The sequence below is a fragment of the Anomaloglossus baeobatrachus genome, chromosome 7 (genome assembly GCF_048569485.1).
Source record: "Anomaloglossus baeobatrachus isolate aAnoBae1 chromosome 7, aAnoBae1.hap1, whole genome shotgun sequence".
Lineage (NCBI taxonomy): Eukaryota > Metazoa > Chordata > Amphibia > Anura > Aromobatidae > Anomaloglossus > Anomaloglossus baeobatrachus.
This window is the reverse complement of record NC_134359.1, coordinates 40,021,227-40,039,453: the sequence shown is the minus strand read 5'-3', so window position 1 is coordinate 40,039,453 and position 18,227 is coordinate 40,021,227. Positions and strand designations below refer to the sequence as shown.

The window sequence follows — 18,227 nt, the reverse complement described above, 5'->3', positions numbered from 1 at the left end:
TGTTATAAAACTAAGGGGTTTAAAGTATGTAATTTATTTATTTTATGGGGGAGGGGGTTATTTTAAATGCAAAAGTCTTAAAAAAAAGACAAATTATAAAATGTATCTTATAATTAAAATTAAGGGGTTCAAAGTATGTAATGTTTATTATTATTTTTTGGGGGGAGTTATTGCAAAAGCCTTACAAAAATGGCAAAATTATAAAATATGTATGTTATAGTTAAAACTAAGGGGTTTAAAGTATATAAAATATATCTGGGTGTGGGGGGATGTTATTTTAAAGTGTAAGGTATTTAAACACTAAAGTGTTTAAAGTATATAATTATATATAATATATATTTTATATATATTTTTTTTTGTGGGGGCAATTTAAATTTAAGAGTGTTAAAAAATGACAAATTATACAATATGCATTTTATAGTTAAAACTAAGGGATTTAGAGCACGTGAACTTTTTTTTTGAGGGGGGGTCAGTTTAAATGCAAAAGCCTTACAAAAATGACAAATTATAAAATTTGTATGTTGTAGTTAAAATAAGGGGTTTAAAGTATGTAATTTATTTTTTTTGTGAGGGGTAGTTTTAAAAAATATAAAGAAATGACAAATTATAAAATATGAGAGTTGTAGTTAAAACTAAGGGGTGTAAAGTATGAAAAACATTTATTTAGTTTTTTATTGTTTGTTGTTTTTTTTTTTGGGGGGGGGGGTTGGTTTAAATGTAAGAGCCTTAAAAAAAGACAAGTTATAAAATATACGTTATAGGCAAACCTAAGGGGTTTAAGGTATGTCAAAGTGCATTGGGTTTCAAGCCCAATATATTCCAATCGGATAATCCCACCACATTTTACTCTTGTTAAGGAGTTAATAGTGAAATCCGGGCTCCTTAAACCTAATAGCCTCATGGGTGTTTTATAGAGGGTGTCTATAATGAGATTCTGTAAGCTGGTGAAATCAGGAGACAATCTGTATTTAAAAAAAAAAAAAAAAAAAAGCTTCATGTAGGCAAACCTCGGATTTAATTGGCATATTTTTTTTAAATGAAGAAATCAAATTGTTTCACACATCCGCATTTTATTAGTCTAATACAAGAATTGGTTTATTGTGCCTGTTATAATATTGCAGCCAATCAATTGTGAACACATAGAAGTTTTAATTATATCTAACAATAATGACATTCTTAAAAATAAAATAAATAAAATAAAAAAATACAATTTATAAGAAATGTTTTTTTAATTTTGCCAAAAGAATTAGTGAAAAAAATATTAAAAATATCAAATATTTAGATACAATTTAAAAGGAAATAGTTTGTATTCATCTAACAGATAGTCTCTCTCTCGCCGAGAAAACGAAGGCATCAAATAAAAGGAAAAGAAATAATTTATGAAAACATGGTGTACTATCATTTTCTCATTTTTCTGCAATAAGGATTGCAAATGATTCATGGGGAAAATGAAATATATTTCCCTGTCACTTCAATAAATTGTAGATTTACAGCTTCCTGACTTGAACTGAAAAAAGAAAAAAAAAAAAACTCCGTATGCATGAGAATGAGCTGAAAATGAGCTAATTGTATAATGTAAATGTGCAAATGTGACTGCCTGATATATACGGACATCTCCTAGATGTATATTTCGCTCTTGGATGTAGTTTAATTACGACTCCTGTGACATCACTTTTACTCATATAAGCGAATATTTAATAACTTACTATATTTTAATATAATTTATGTAATAGCACAAAGTTTAACTCTGCAGGCTAAAAGGTTGACACTTGTATTTTCCCCCAAAAAAATCTTTAAAAAAATTGTTAAAAACAGCATATTAAAACAATTTTTGCATTGGAGCAAAACATTTTTCACAAGCCCCCAAACAGGTTATTCCAAAAAAGTTCATAGGATAGAATTCTTCAATTCTATGTTATGTCCACTAGGGGCGCTGTTACATTAAAATAAATGAGATTCCATAGCAAGGATGACAGACGCCGGTCAACACATGTAACAAAGATTACAATAACCTGTTCAATATGTTTATTGATTCATGCAAATTCATTTTATAAAGGCACGTACAAAAGTGAAATGAATAAGAGGTTTTGTTTTTTAGCCATATCAAAGTTAATAAATGAAGACATTTAATTGAAATAATAATAATAATATATTTTTTTTATAGATTATCACATGTGGATAACATTATACACCAATGACAGTAAAGGGCATCGACTCTAGATGTAATGCCCGTGCAGATGCTCCCCGATCCTAGTGTACTGACCAACAATACCACTCACCGGAAGAAGCTATTTTGTGGACTGAATAGGTATTAGATTCCCCTCCTGACGCTTTATTGCGTAGACCTGCTGTAACGAATTAATACGTTTATTACATCTCATATATATATATATAATAAAATGTTATATATATGTATATATATAATATAAAATTTTATATATAATGTAAAATTATATATATATATAATTTTACATTATATATAAAATTTTATATTACATATATACATATATATAACATTTTATAATATATATATATACACATACACACACAGTATGTATGTGTGTATATATAAGTATGTGTATATATTATATATATATATATATATATATATTATATACACATACATATATATACACACACATACATACTGTGTGTGTATGTGTATATATATATATTATAAAATGTTATATATATGTATATATGTAATATAAAATTTTATATATAATGTAAAATTATATATATATATATATATATAATTTTACATTATATATAAAATTTTATATTATATATATACATATATATAACATTTTATTATATATATAATATATACATACACACACACGTGTATATATATATATATATATATATTATATATCTAATTTTACATTATATATATATATATCTATATATATATATACATACACACACACACCACACACAGCATGCATGCGTGTGTGTGTGTGTGTGTGTGTGTGTGTGTGTGTGTGTGTGTGTGTGTGTGTGTGTGTGTGTGTATGTATATATATATATATATATATATATATATATATATATATATATATATATATATATATATATATATATATATATATATATATATATATATATATATATATATATATATATATATATATATATATATATATATATATATATATATATATATATATATAGAATTTTATTGAATCTTCTCAATAGATCTTTCAGTCTGCTTTTAAATCCTTTCTTCATTGGTTACAAAAAAAAAAACCCTCTCAGCATTAGAATAATACTGTACATTTTCTATCATTTTTCCATGTATACCCCCTTTTGTTTGTGCTAACTAATTCTTTACTTTATCTTGATACTAAACATTGCAAAAGTTAATTTTAACATTCCATCTTTCTGCAGCCACCACTAAAGGGAGCTCACTGCCAATAAAACAGTATAATTTGTATCAGAAGTAGGAATAAAACCGTATGCAGTAGGCTCCCCCTAGTGGTGGCAGCAGGAGGCCAACATTTTAAAGGGGTGGTTCACCCATATTTTTTATTTTCCAGTTCGATATTATATTGAGAAACAATGTTTCTCTCAAATACCTTATATTGGCAATAGTGCCTGTGAGAGGTGCTATTGCAGACCGCTGTTCCCCATGCCTGACCCCCAGGCTCCGTGACCTCGGGATCTGGGGACGTCACATCAAGTTCCTGACACCGCGGCTGGCCGCAGTGTCCGTGAGTGATGGGCTGTGGGCGGTGTTTCACCCACCCCATCTGCTCCCTCCTCCCTCACAGCAGAGTGCTGCAAGCAGAAGACACTGGGCTGTGACAAATGGTGAAACACCACCCAAAGCTCAGTGACTAAGGAAGACTGGGGCCCGGCTGCGATGTCAGGAACTTGACGTGACGTCACCGGATCCCCGAGGTCACGGAGCCCAGGGGTCAGGCATGGGGAACAGCACCTCTCACAGCCATTATTGCCAACATAAGGTATTTGAGAGAAACCTTGTTTCTCAATATAATATCGATCTAGAAAATAAAAAATATGGGTGAACCACCCCTTTAAACGTCAACCAATATCTACCCAATATAACAATGTATTAAGAAATAAAATGAACACAGCATTGTGGATGTAAAAACTATTTTGCTTTACAATGTAGAAATTGACTTTAATACTTTAGTCCACAAAATAGTTGTCTCCACTGGTATACCTTAAATGCAGGCGCATTCTGAAATGTACAATATCAATGCAGAACACAAGAAGAAGTAGTATATAATTTCCCACCACAAAAATACAACAAATTAAACTGATTAATTAGAATATAAAATACCAGATAAATCAAAAACATCACACAAAACAAACATATCAGATTGTACACGTTGATATTACATTCATTTGATGGCACCAAAGTATATATCACGTGTGCTAAAAAGTATTTTCTCTGCATGTAGTAAGAAACTGGTGGTGCTTGTGTAATTTTTTCTTTTCAGAAGTCAGTGCTCAATCACTTGAGTTGCATGTAAAAAATACAAAAATATCTAAGATTTAGTTTCCTCAGCACTCGTGGCCATTGTAAATCAGCAGCAAAAAATCCAAATAATTCCATTCACTCGTCTTAGGGTGCGTGGCCACGTTCAGGGTTCACGGTGTTTTTCGGACGTGGCATGTTTTCACTACGTCCAAAACGCTGCGTTGTACAGTACAAGCACAGTGGATGAGATTTACAGAAATCTCCTGCCCACTGTGCTTGTTTTTCCAGTAGCGAAAAGTGACCTGCGGTGCGGCTTCCCGAGCTGCAGCATGTCAATTCTTAGCTGGTAGACGCGAGTGTACTCTGCAGGGAGAACACAGCGAGAAACCACAAACTGCCCGAGCCCGGATTGTGGGCACGAGCAACTGCGATCTCCTGCGGAAGAGACTCGCGGCTCGCAGGTCAGGACCCGCCGCGTCCAGGACACAGCAAGTCCTGATCATGGGCACATTCCCTTATAATGTAGATACATAGTAAACACAGCAGAACAATTATAAAAAACATAGCAGAGGACAAGTACAACATTGATATTGGCATTCTGCATGCTAAATGGGAGCAAAGCTGGAGGACCATACATGACATTTGGCACACAGTATTAACAACACCCGATTCATGGGCAAAAACAGAATGAAGAGTAATACTAGCAGTAATAAAATATTTTAGAGGCTCCACGGTCTGTATTATATATGTTTTATATTTTTCTGTGCTCAATTTAATCTGAAGTATAGTAGAATGGCTTTACAATAGAGATGGGGGTTGGGACCTGGTAGAAGGCACATTTAATGCCGAAACATGTAGTCCTTGGTAGCTAATAGTGTGAAGACATTTTTGCTTGTATGTCTACAATAATTTTAACTGCTGAAAATAAAAATTCACGTTTTATCCTACCGATGAAGAAGTAGCTGGAGAACCTTGTCCATTATATATATATAGATATATATATATAGATATATATATATAGATATATATAGAGATATATATATATAGAGATATATATATATAGAGATATATATATATAGAGATATATATATATAGAGATATATATATATATATATATAGAGATATATATATATATATATATATAGAGATATATATATATATATATATAGAGATATATATATATATATATATATAGAGATATATATATATATATAGAGATATATATATATATATAGAGATATATATATATAGAGATATATCTATATAGAGATATATATATATAGAGATATATATATATAGAGATATATATATATAGAGATATATATATATAGAGATATATATATATAGAGATATATATATATAGAGATATATATATATATATAGAGATATATATATAGAGATATATATATAGAGATATATATATAGAGATATATATATAGAGATAGATATATATATATATAGATAGATATATATATATAGATATATATATATATAGATATATATATATATATATAGATAGATATATATATATAGATATATATATATATATAGATATATAGATATATAGATAGATATATATATATATATATATATATATATATATATATATATATATATATAGATAGATAGATAGATAGATATATGCGCTCATTAATTTAGATAAGCTGCACTCCATCACATCCTATGGTCAAAGAGTACATCAACTTGACCAAATAGCTCAGTGGTGAATGCTTCTGTAGGACAGCAGAAGCTGCTGTGGTCTGAGATTGGCTGCAGTGGTCACATGCGGTGTAGTTGTGATGTCACCACGGCAGCCTATCAATGAGGACCAGGGATATCGGTGGAGAGCCATTGCTGAAATCGGCAGGGATGAGTAACTCTCGTTTTATTTTTTTTCACTACTTCAAGTCTGTGGTCCTCAAAAAAAAATAATAAATAAATAAAACCCCATTAAAGGAAATATCCGGAACTTTATAAAAAAAAAAAAAAAAAAAAAAAATGAGCCTAAGCACCAAACAGGTAGGCAGTAACTACCTACCTGTTGTGCCTTGTGCAATTCTTTGCCACCACAAAGCAGTCACACACCGTTCCTGCTGGTGATGCAGTGGCTTTGTCAACATAGTGGCATTTTCTTTTCCGCAGATGGGAGTGGGACAGCCGACATCATGCTGATTGACAGAAGACTTCTCGCTGCCCAACTCGGGGGTGGCTGTCAATCAGCATGACGTTGGCTATCGCACCCCATCTACCAGACAGAGCAGATGAGAATCAACCACTATGTTGACGTGACGTCAGTGGCAGGAGCGTCTGACCGTTCTGTGCCGGTAAAGAACAGCGCTGGACGCAACAGGCAGGTAGGTAGAAACCACCTGACTGTTTGTGCTTAAGTCCTTTCAAGCTTTCACATTGTAAGAGGACCCATCCACATATACCCAGACTTGCTTTTACCTACAACTAGAAGAGCAAAAAATCAGTGGAAAATTATCACAAATGTGACCTCTATTTTGCGTAGGAGCGGTTTGGCATCTACCGATATCAGTGTTGATGAGTGATATCTCCCCGAGCTGCACAGAGACGCACTGAATGACACTTGAATTTATACTTTCCACGATCTTCTTGGATGCAGTGCACGTTACAATTCTATAACCTGTAGGCGATTTTCAGTCTTGAGTGCCCAGTGCCTCCAGCTTAGATACAGTTCTCGGTGTAGTCTATCCGAGTAACAAATCTCGCTCCAGCGCTACCGTACTAACTATAGTCTGCTAAATTATGCAGCACGATCGCTAGCTCTATCCTCACTGTGCTTTCATTGTGCGTTTATCAATTAATTGTGCGCATCTTTTTAAAGGATAGGAAATATAAAATGCATAAAAATAGTAAATTCATACAATTCTTACACAATCTTTGAAATTACTTTGTTTGTACAGAGTCATGAAAATCTAGTAGTTAATCTAGAGAAGGCAACAATACTGGGAACAGGGTAGGACATCCCACTGGTGTGAACTGTGCAGCCGTACAGGGGCACGAGCAGTAGGGGGCTACTACTAACTCTGAAGCAGCCTCTGTTACAGACACAAAGGGTGCAATATTGTGAGCCATTGAATTCCAAATGGCCCATATACTGTTTTTGTATAAGAGCCTCCTTCTGTCTGTTTTTGCCACCCCCCCCCTCCCGAGCTGATTTAGGTACTAATGAATGGATATGGCATTCAGAAATATAAATATGGTTACATTCTATTTTCTATCAGAGAATGGGATTAAAGGGGTTATTCACTACTTCCCATCTTAGGATAGGATATCCTTAGGCTAGGCCATCTATGTCTGATCGTTCGGGGCCCAACACCCAGCACCCTCGCGAGTAGCGGTTCTCGGTGTTGGCAATGGCAAATGCTCAGCAGCCGAGCTGCCCAGTCAACTGATAGCAGCCGCAGCGAGTACTGCACATCCGCCTCCCATTCAATTCAATAGGAGGTGGATGTGCAGGTCCCAGCCACAGCTGCTATCAGAAGAAAAGGCATCTCCAGAGCTGAGCATTTCCGCCCCCCCCCCCCCCTGTTGCAATCGCCAGCACCAAAACAGCTGATTGGTGTGGTGACGGGTGTCAGACCCCAGCTAAGCAGACATTGATGATGTAGTCTAAGGATAGGTCATCAAAGTAGCGGACAACTTCTTTAAGTATAAATCACCAGTCATGCTGTGACTATGGCTATATGGATGACTATGGAGAAAGATGGCATGAGAGTCATACAACTCAAACAGTAAGTTGCGATGGGTGACTTTAGGAGAAGGAGAGAGGTGCCAAAGATGTCACCTCCCCACATAATTCCCACAGACATTACCTATCGGCAATTATTCAGGACATGTACTTGATACCTGCCAATCATGAATATGGACATACACAATACCTGTCGATCGGTCTTACGTCCTGGAACGTATGTTTGGACGTGACATCATTATCACTGGTCACCGCTTCTACGCCTGCCAGGAACTGTGCACAATTTGGCAACCATTGTGTACATGGATGATCAGCAGGTCTCGTGTATGCACCCCAATAAATGCCTGCTGATTGTGATTGCGTCCTAACAGTTGGGGACACGTCGTCATCAGCCCCGGAACATTCAGTGCTGAACATCCCCTTCAACTGTGCTGATAGCTCCTGGTAAATGACTACAATCTATTCAGAACCCAGTAGTATACACATAAAAAATAATGCAGAATAAACCTTAGTTTGTTGCTGGTATAATTGTACTCTGGTGTCTCTACCCTCTTTATACATTTTTTTTCCCTAGAGTAGTCATACTTACTAGATTCACTCATGTCAAAAACATTGTTTTTTTGCATGGATTTGCAGCTCTGCAGCAGTTCTCTGGGCATAGAGTAAATATAAAATCTAATTTTTGCATAAGTTAATTTTCTTTATAAAAATCTTGTCTATTACAGTACAAAACAAAAACATCTATTAAATAATGCAAGCTACCGTTATCAGAACTATAGACATGGCTGAAAGCTCGGCACCTCTATAAACGATCGGACATCACTTGAGCCATCTTTGCGCCCTACAAAGATGTGGAACCACACACACTTTTCAAAAATACTTACATTGTCACATGATGCATAGAATACACAAAAAATTGTATAAGCCATAAAAATGAAATAAAAAAAAAAAACATGCATACGTCAAAAAAACAAAAAATTCTAGAAAGTATCAAGTTCACGCCAGGTGCCAATTTGCAGCAAATTGCAGCCAGAGAAGCCTTGGAATGTCGTCAGCATAGAGAAGCAGAAACGTGCGTCGTCTGTCTTAACACTCACACGCCACCCCCGCTGCGGTCCACCGGAATGGCTTCTCTTTGATCCAGATTCTCCTCGGCGCTTTTCATCAGTATTGCCAGACGACTGCTGGATACAAAACCTTTCTGGATGGCACTCATAAGCTTTAACGAAGAAAAAAAAAAAATAAAGTTAACCCAATATGTCCAGGAAGAAACCTCACAATCTTTAATTTGTCTTGGACCAATATACTACGGAAATCCACGACCCCCGGATGTAATGTAGCATTGCGCTCAGTGTGTCACAACACCTATTATAGCTCACAGATTTTCTATAAGCTAACCTAACATAAAGGTCACTTTGCTGTTGGCATCACTGTTTGGAAAAATGTATTAACAAAAAAAATGAACCAACTTTTTTAAGTAGCTGAGAAACTTTACTGGAATTGGGCGGCAATGTCTGTATTACAGACCTGTAGCACTAAGTGTAGCCATATATTCCACTAGAAGAAAATCTCTGGAATGCAATGAAATATATTTATTTAATTCCTAGATTTTATATGTCTCCATGGGAGAAATACCTCTCTGCGCCTCCAGATTCGGGCGGTACGGTACGCGTCCAAGAAGTGTCAGAAATGGAACATCAGTAGACTGGTAATCATGACTTCTTTTTAAGATTCAAAGCTGTTTTATATGTGTATTTTTTGGCTGCACAACTTTTTTTTATGGGACAAACATGGTGTCATACATACATGCTGTATGATGGTACGCGTCAAACCTGCTAAACTCCACTGCTTTAATGTAGGTATTAGAGGCTACATAAATTTTATCATTTTCTTATTTAATTGACTTCTTGCACATAAAATTAACAAATTCAGCTGTACTTAGTGGTGAGCGAGCACTACTCTACTCAGGTGCTTGGTAATCTTAACTAGTGATGAGCGGGCACTGCCATGCTCGGGTGCTCGGTATTTGTAACTAGTGATGAGTGAGCACTACCATGCTCGGGTGCTCTGTACTGGTAACTAGTGATGAGCGAGCACTACCATGCTCAGGTGCTTGGAACTCGTAACGAGCAGTTGGATGCTTGGATGGGAGCAAGTTGAGTGTCCGAGGATAATGAAAGTAAATGGTCAATGGGAAACTCAAGCATTTTTCCGGAGGAATGTTCAAGTTCCCCATTGACATCCAATATACTCGGGTAATTGAGTGGTACCAATCCGAGCATCCAACTGCTCACTATGAGCACCAAGCATGGTAGTGCCCGCTCATCACTAGTTAAAAGTACCCAGCACCCGAGCATGGTAGTGCCCACTCATTAACAAAGACCGGATGCAGAAGTAGAGAGCTGGCACTGAAGGGCATTGGGTAAGTACAGATTTTTTTAATTTTTTTTATGTATAAGAAACCAATGAAGTTAAAGAAAATGAATCTCAACAACACCTGTAATAGCATGTGTTACTGTGTATCTTGGAAAATAGATCAGCATTTTGATAAAGGGATTTAATAATCTTTACCAAAACTCAAATATTTTTCTCTCCATCTTGCTGCACCACTTCAAGTAGAAAACAATTGTGATCCCGATTCACCAAAGTGTTTTTTCACCCAAAGTTGCACATATATGTAACTACTTTTGTTTTTTTTTTACACCAGTCCCAGCCAGATTTGCCAAAGTGGGTGTAACATGGATGAGTGTGGCAAAACCCACCAGGAAAATTGTTCAAAAGTTGCACCACTTTAGTAGCATAACTTACACCAGAACTGGAGACTGCCGGAGGTGCACGGCAATGATAAAGATCAACCCAATTAAGTAGCAAGCGTGTCTTTATTAATTGGGCATGTTATTCTTGCAGCCCATCATTAAGACAAAAGGTACAAAACACCAGTCCAAATGAATCAGCACTTATGTATTTTACGTGGTTGTTTGTTTCAAGATCTAATTGGGCTACAAGTGCTAGTGCTGTGGTGGAGCAAAGAAAGCAGCTACACCAGTGCCGAAAAGTGGCAAAAATCTGCCTCACCACATAAGAAAAACAAAGGTCAAACTTGCCCAAAAAGTTCAAAGTTAAAAGTTGTCCAGTTTTAGAAAACTCTTGTCCCCCAACTGCAGTTTTTTTTTTTTTTTTTTTTTTTTTTAAGTTTTGGTTTACTTATCCTCCCTGGGTCCAGAGCCAAGGCTCTCCTGCTGTTCCCAGTGTTTTATTGTCAATCTACATTGACAGCAATGCAGTCAATAACAGAGTTGACAACACAAGCCGCACAGAACTGCCAAGCTCACTGACTGACTGCAGCGCAGTCAACTTGTTGGCACTAACAGACACACACCATGAGCAGTGGCAGGGACTCAGTGCCAGACCTGGGGCGGGTGAGTACAGCCCATTTATTTTTGTAAATAAACTGCAGGGAATTTGTAAAACCAGAAAACCCCTTTAAGCCTCTGCTTTTCTCGTTACATTTCTTCTTTGCTCATGCATCTTCTACTTTGATAAATGACGACCACAAAAGATTGAACCCCAGTCAAGCACATAAGCGACGTTTTCAGGTGCTCTAGACTGCTATTCTGCGAATGAACAGGGTTAATATTTACAACACAGAAGATAAATGGCTTTGCTCCACCGCCGTTATTAAGATGACACATTTTATCTGCTGGGAAAAAAAAAAGTTGACTTATTTTTTCGACTAATGTTGCGTGTTTTGCTGGCGGAATGAAATGTTTCCCTGGTCGGAAAGACTCAATGGTGGCTCGGCCTGGGGAGGCTGTAAATGATGCATGAAACTAGTTATCAATTTCAGTCGAGGAGATTAGTAAAGTCTTAAACGGTTGTGAGTTACAGGCGTTCACCTGTGTGTTTGTAATCGGAATTCTCCAACTCAATACCGATTCCCTACGGCCGCGACTAAAATCATGAAAATGAATTATTGTCTACTTTATCTTCCTCGCAATTACAATCTCCACATTGGGCTCAAGATGACAGCCAAGTTTTCCCGGAAGATATAAAAGCAATTCTATATACAACCGATCCTCTGTATGGCCTTCCTGTCAAATAGGGAATAAAAATGTTTCCAGTATAATTTCAAAGGAACAATTCATTGTTGTCAATGGTTAATAGAATATGCATTTAATCTGATTGAAGCGGTGATAAATGTATTAAGGAATAATTATTCTTTTTTTTGTGATGCTGGACACTGCTGCTGAAAATTTTCTGCATTTAGATTCAACAATGCTCTTATCTGCAGCTCATCTCGAGAGAGACAATTACCATTTCCTTTGCCTTGATCTTGTTTGTTTAACTTGACATCAGGAAGAAAGGGCTGACATTGACCAAAATCCCTAGCATTAATTTATCTCATGTTCCGCATTCATCATCGCCTTGGCTCAGGAAAAAGCTGGCAGGCGGCTGAAATACCTGCCCGAGTAGGAAAGACTTAGCAAAAAATAAACTCGCGAATAAACTCTACAATCCAGCTAGATCAGACGTGGGTGTTCAACAATGTGTTACTCTCCAGGAAGCCAAAAAGAATTTAAAAAAAATAACAGAAACAAAATGGAAAAGATAACTAAAAATAAAAAATGTAATTTTAGAGTCATCTCTGTAGTTGGATTTTTAAATACCTGTAGACTTCAATAATTTGGCCTGCAAAGATGTTGCAAAACCAGTGGCGAAGTCAAGTGTAAAGCCAACTATTGCTGCTCTAATATAGGACTATTTTTACCCCATGATACATTAGCAGGTTTCCTGAACAATTGCGTTTCAGGTTAGGATTATCCTAGAGATGTTAAAACTGGTTTTCTACCATACTAAATTATGGCTATATTGCCAAGATATGCAATCACAATCTCATTGGACACAATCCATCATCAGAATGAAGACATTCTCTTACCTATCATTACAATTGGCGACCAATGATGTCACAAATGTGCTTGATAGGAAACAAGTCCAGAGACCGTAAATGCCATGGTTCAATGTTAAAGACCCGCAGGCTGCTAACAGAAACATGCAGCCTAGCACTGTATTGTTAAAAAAAAAAAAAAAAGTCTACTGGGATCCTTCGGAGAAATGGCCATACTGGTTCTAAGACCAAACCGATGTAACGCTGAGCTGTTCATGTACCTGGAATGAAGACTTGAGGGGTCCGGCTACCATTCATTGTGCCACATCACAAATGATCTCGGGAGGTTAAGGACTGGTGTGAGGTTTCCTCATGAAGGCTTCTTCATGGCGTTGCCCACATGGTCTCCACACCAATCTCCAGCTATACTTCAAAAACAAAATAACTCACTGAACAGGATAGACCTCCAGGCCAGTCTCCATTACTGTCTTGATAACCTTTATGAGCAGTGAAATGAAGTCAACGGACCACCTGTAGCTGGATGTCTGGCTTATAGTCCAATGTTGTGTAAATGCCTTCTAATGGTTTGTTTAAAACTGTATGAAGACTTAAGGCCGCTTTACACGCTGCGATATCGGTACCGGTACCGATATCGCTAGCGTGCGTACCTGCCCCCATCGGTTGTGTGACACGGGCAAATCGCTCAGTCCCATCACACTACTTACCTGCCTACCGACGTCACTGTGACCGGCGAACCGCTTCCTTTTTTAAGGGGGCGGTTTGTGCGGCGTCACAGCAACATCACTAAGCGACCGCCCAATAGAAGCGGAGGGTCGGAGATGAGCGGGACGTAACATCCCGCCCACCTCCTTCCTTCCTCATTGCGGGCGGCCGCAGGTAAAGAGAGGTTCCTCGTTCCTGCGGTGTCACACATAGCGATGTGTGCTGCCGCAGGAGCGACTCACTACATCATACACACAGCAGCGATAATCGAGAATAGAGGGCATGTCACCGATGAGCGATTTTGAACGTTTTTGTGACGTTTCAAAATCACTCCTAGGTGTCACACGCAACGACATCGCTAAAGCGGCCGGATGTGCGTCACAAATTCCGTGACCCCAACGAGATCGCTTGAGCGATGTCACAGCGTGTAAAGCGGCCTTTAGGCTTGTTATCTGAGGTCTAATTTGCCTTCCAGTAAAGAAAGGATCACTATGCGCCATACTTAGAATCTGAAGAGGCTTTCACAAAGGAACATCTCATTGGTCCTACCCCTGGAATTACATCAGGTGGCATAATATAGGGCAGCCAACCCATCGAGTGTTCACTCCAGGTGCACTAACAGCTCAACATTACATTGATTTGCTCGTGGAATCAGTGATAGGACCATTTCTCTATGGTATGCTAGTAGCTGCTTTTTTCAACAAGGCAACTCTAGACAGCATGTTTATTTTGGTACTGTATTATTTGCATATTAGCAACATGCCTAGACATCCAATAATTTCCATAAGTCCACAACTTTTACTTCTTAGTGTTACAATTTCAATATTGGAGGACTGCTATTTTTCCCTGTTCAAGTTATGCCCTGTTCAAGTTATGCCAATTCCATCAAGTGGCTTAACTTGAAGGCCATGGATCCCAATGCAAAAGCTCCAATGGAGACCCTAATTCTTATAAGTCTTTAATAGTGTTGGTCTTTTCATACAGAACAAAAGAACTTTTAAGGGCCCCTAGCTCCAGGGCCCGGGAGCGATTGCAACCCTTAAATTTATTGTAGTTATGCCCCTGCTCCCATCTATGTGCAATGCAGCTGCATACACCATCCAATTCTATTGCATGTGATCCTGTCATTGGCCGATCCAACTAATCATAATGTTATGACCAGAAGTTCCATTACTGATGATTAATTGGAGGTGCAATAGTATAAAAATAAAAAATATTTTGGAGTAAAATGTAAATTGTTCTTTTATTCTATAAACTACTGACGTCTCCGAATTTCCAGTAATAAATTTTGTATTTATTTTCTGAAAATGAGAAATGGTCAAAATAATAATAATAATAATAATAATAATAATAATAATAAAAAAAAATGTATTGTTTTCACACCTCGTCACCACACCACGTCTTGGCTGCTTTCCACCAGTCTGTCACTCTGCTTTTGGGTGACCTTATGCCCCTCCTGGTGCAAAAACTTTAGCAGTTCTTCTTTGTTTGATGGCTTTCGACTATCCATCTTCCTCTTGATTACATACCAGAGGTTTTCAATGGGGTTCAGGTCTGGAGATTGGGCTGGCCATGACAAGGTTTTGATGTGGTGGTCCTTCATCCACACATTGATTGACCTAGCTGTGTGGCATGGTGCATTGTCCTGCTGGTAAAAACAGTCCTCAGAGTTGGGAAACATTGCCTGAGCAGATGGAAGCAACTGTTTTTCCAGGATAACCTTGCATGCGGCTTGATTCATGCATCCTTCACAAAGTTTAATTTTACCAATTCTAGCCTTGCTGAAGCATCCCCAGATCATCACGGATCCTCCACCAAATTTCACAGTAGGTTCAAAACACTGTTGCTTGTACGCCACTCCAGGTCTCCATCTAACCATTAGACGACCAGTTGTTGGGCAAAGCTGAAAATTAGACTCAGGGAAGATTACCTCTAGATATTGGGAAGGAATTGGGCAGATTAAACTTTGCGATGGACGCATGAATCAAGCCGCATACAAGGTTATCCTGGAAAAACAGTTGCTTCCTTCTGCTCAGGCAATGTTCCCCAACTCTGAGGACTGTTTTTTCCAGCAGGACAATGCGCCATGCCACACAGCTAGGTAAATCAATGTGTAGATTAAGGACCACCACATCAAAACCCTGCCATAGCCAGCCCAATCTCCAGACCTGAACCCCATTGAAAATATCTGGAATGCAATCAAGACGAAGATGGATAGTCACAAGCCAAAGAAGAACTCCTTAAAATTTTGCACCAGGAGTAGCATAAGGTCACCCAAAAGCAGTGTGACACACTGGTGGAAAGCAGCCAAGACGCATGAAAGCTGGGATTGAAAATCATGGTTATTCCACAAAATATTGATTTCTGAACTCTTCCTAAGTTAAAACATTTTTAGTATTGTTGTTTCTAAATGATTATGATCTTGTTTTCTTTGCATTCTTTGAGGTGTGAAAGCAATGCATTTTATGTTATTTTGACCATTTTTAATTTTCAGAAAATAAATAAATACAAACTTTTTTGCTTGGAAATTCGGAGACGTTGTCAGTAGTTTATAGAATAAAAAAAAAACAATTTAAATTTGACTCAAAATAGAAAAATCTGAAAAACTGATAAGTTTGCAGTGGTCTCTTAATTTTTGCCAGAGCTAAATATTTATGTTGCAACCATTTGTTAAATGCACAAAGTTATAATCTGAACAAATTTTGACCTTAGCATGCAGCTTTTGACATATTGGCCTCCTGTTGTTTTTAAACACTATGAAGTGCACTGGCGTAATTTGTGCCACATTTATCACTTGATACATATGGAGTTGCGGATCTAAAGTGAATGAAGCCATTTTTGGTAAATATGAGCCACCGTGTCCTATTGAGGTCACATTAATTGTATCGGGGGGAGGGGGAGGCAGTGTATGACAAAGTTATAAAGAACAGACAAATCCATTCACTAGACTGCTTATGATTGGCTTTGTGCTATAATCCCGTTATCCCGCTACAGCCTTTTATGTGGTAATCCTAATCCCCGCACAATTCCACAGAGCGTATAGAAAGTTATCATTCTACCACTGTATATGATGAAAGGGGGGGGGGTGTTGATGACATCATTAAACAAAACAGTTAAATACATATTTTAAAACTTCTATAAAATAATAAAAAAAAGGAGAGATGTACTTAAAAGCGGTATTCTAGTCTCAAAGAAAATATCCCAATATGTAGTAGACGTGATAATAATATTAGCAAATACCTCCAATTAGAAATGTAGTATAGTTCTAATGATATAGCCATGTCTCTTACCTCAAGTGCAGGGCATTGCAGCTTAGGTATCCATGGTTACGACCACTCAAAGTGTTAATATAATAATAAAGTTTTATTTCTATAGCGCCAACATATTCCGCAGCGCTTTACAATTCACAGGGGACATGTACAGACAATACAAAACAATAAAATAAAGATACCAGGAGGAGTGAGGGTCCTGCTCGTAAGCTTCAGTCTATGAGGAAATAGGGGAGACACAAAAGGTGAATGGGGGGGGGGGGGGGGGAAAGCTTGTTATATATGGTCCAGCCATCGATTTAATAGGGTATTCAAAACCAGCTGCATGGACCGGTCGCCGGCCAGAATTTATACAGGTACAGGGGACAAGAATTGGAAGTAAATTTTTATGACATCACTCTCACTTACAAAGCTCTCCACGGTTCCGCACCACCCTACATCTCCTCCCTCATCTCTGTCTATCACTCCACCCGTGCCCTCCGCACTGCACCACCCTACATCTCCTCCCTCATCTCTGTCTATCACTCCACCCGTGCCCTCCGCTCTGCTAAGACTTAAGATTGACATCCTCAACAATTCGAACCTCCCACTCTCGTCTTCAATATTTCTCACGAACTGCGCCTATGCTCTGGAGCACACTATCAAGAGAAATCCGATTATTTCCCAACATCCACACCTTTAAGCGGGCCCTAAAAACGCATTTCTTTAGACTAGCCTATCACCTCACTGCCCTGATCTAATCTAGTCCTTTTCTGCCCTTCAAAAAACTTACTTCCAGTTCTCGTCCCCTGTACCTGTATAAATTCTCACCGACTGGTTCATGCAGCTGCTTTTGAATACCCTATTAAATCGATGGCTGGACCATATATGACGAGCTTTTCTCCCCCCCATTCACCTTGTGTGCCTCCCCTATTTCCTCAGACTGTAAGCTTACGAGCAGGGCCCTCACTCCTCCTGGTATCTTAATTTTGTTATTTTGTATTGTCTCATATTGTCTGTACATGTCCCCTCTTAATTGTAAAGCGCTGCGGAATATGTTGGCGCTATAGAAATAAAACATTATTATTATTATTATTATTATTAATATATGAAGGGCAGAAAGGGACTAGATTAGATCAGGGCAGTGAGGTGATAGGCTAGTCTAAATAAATGCGTTTTTAGGACCCGCTTAAAGGTGTGGATATT

At 37.6% G+C, this 18,227-nt stretch overlaps 1 protein-coding gene across 1 annotated transcript in view; it reads right to left on the bottom strand.

Moving 5' to 3' along the window:
• Positions 1-6,098: 6,098 nt before the first annotated feature.
• GPD2 (glycerol-3-phosphate dehydrogenase 2) overlaps positions 6,099-18,227 on the bottom strand; it is a 215,591-nt gene continuing 203,462 nt past the window's right edge. Inside the window, 1 exon segment of the mRNA XM_075317236.1 lies at positions 6,099-9,384. Within this exon segment, the coding sequence (XP_075173351.1) occupies positions 9,259-9,384 (126 nt within the window). The 3' untranslated portion in view covers positions 6,099-9,258.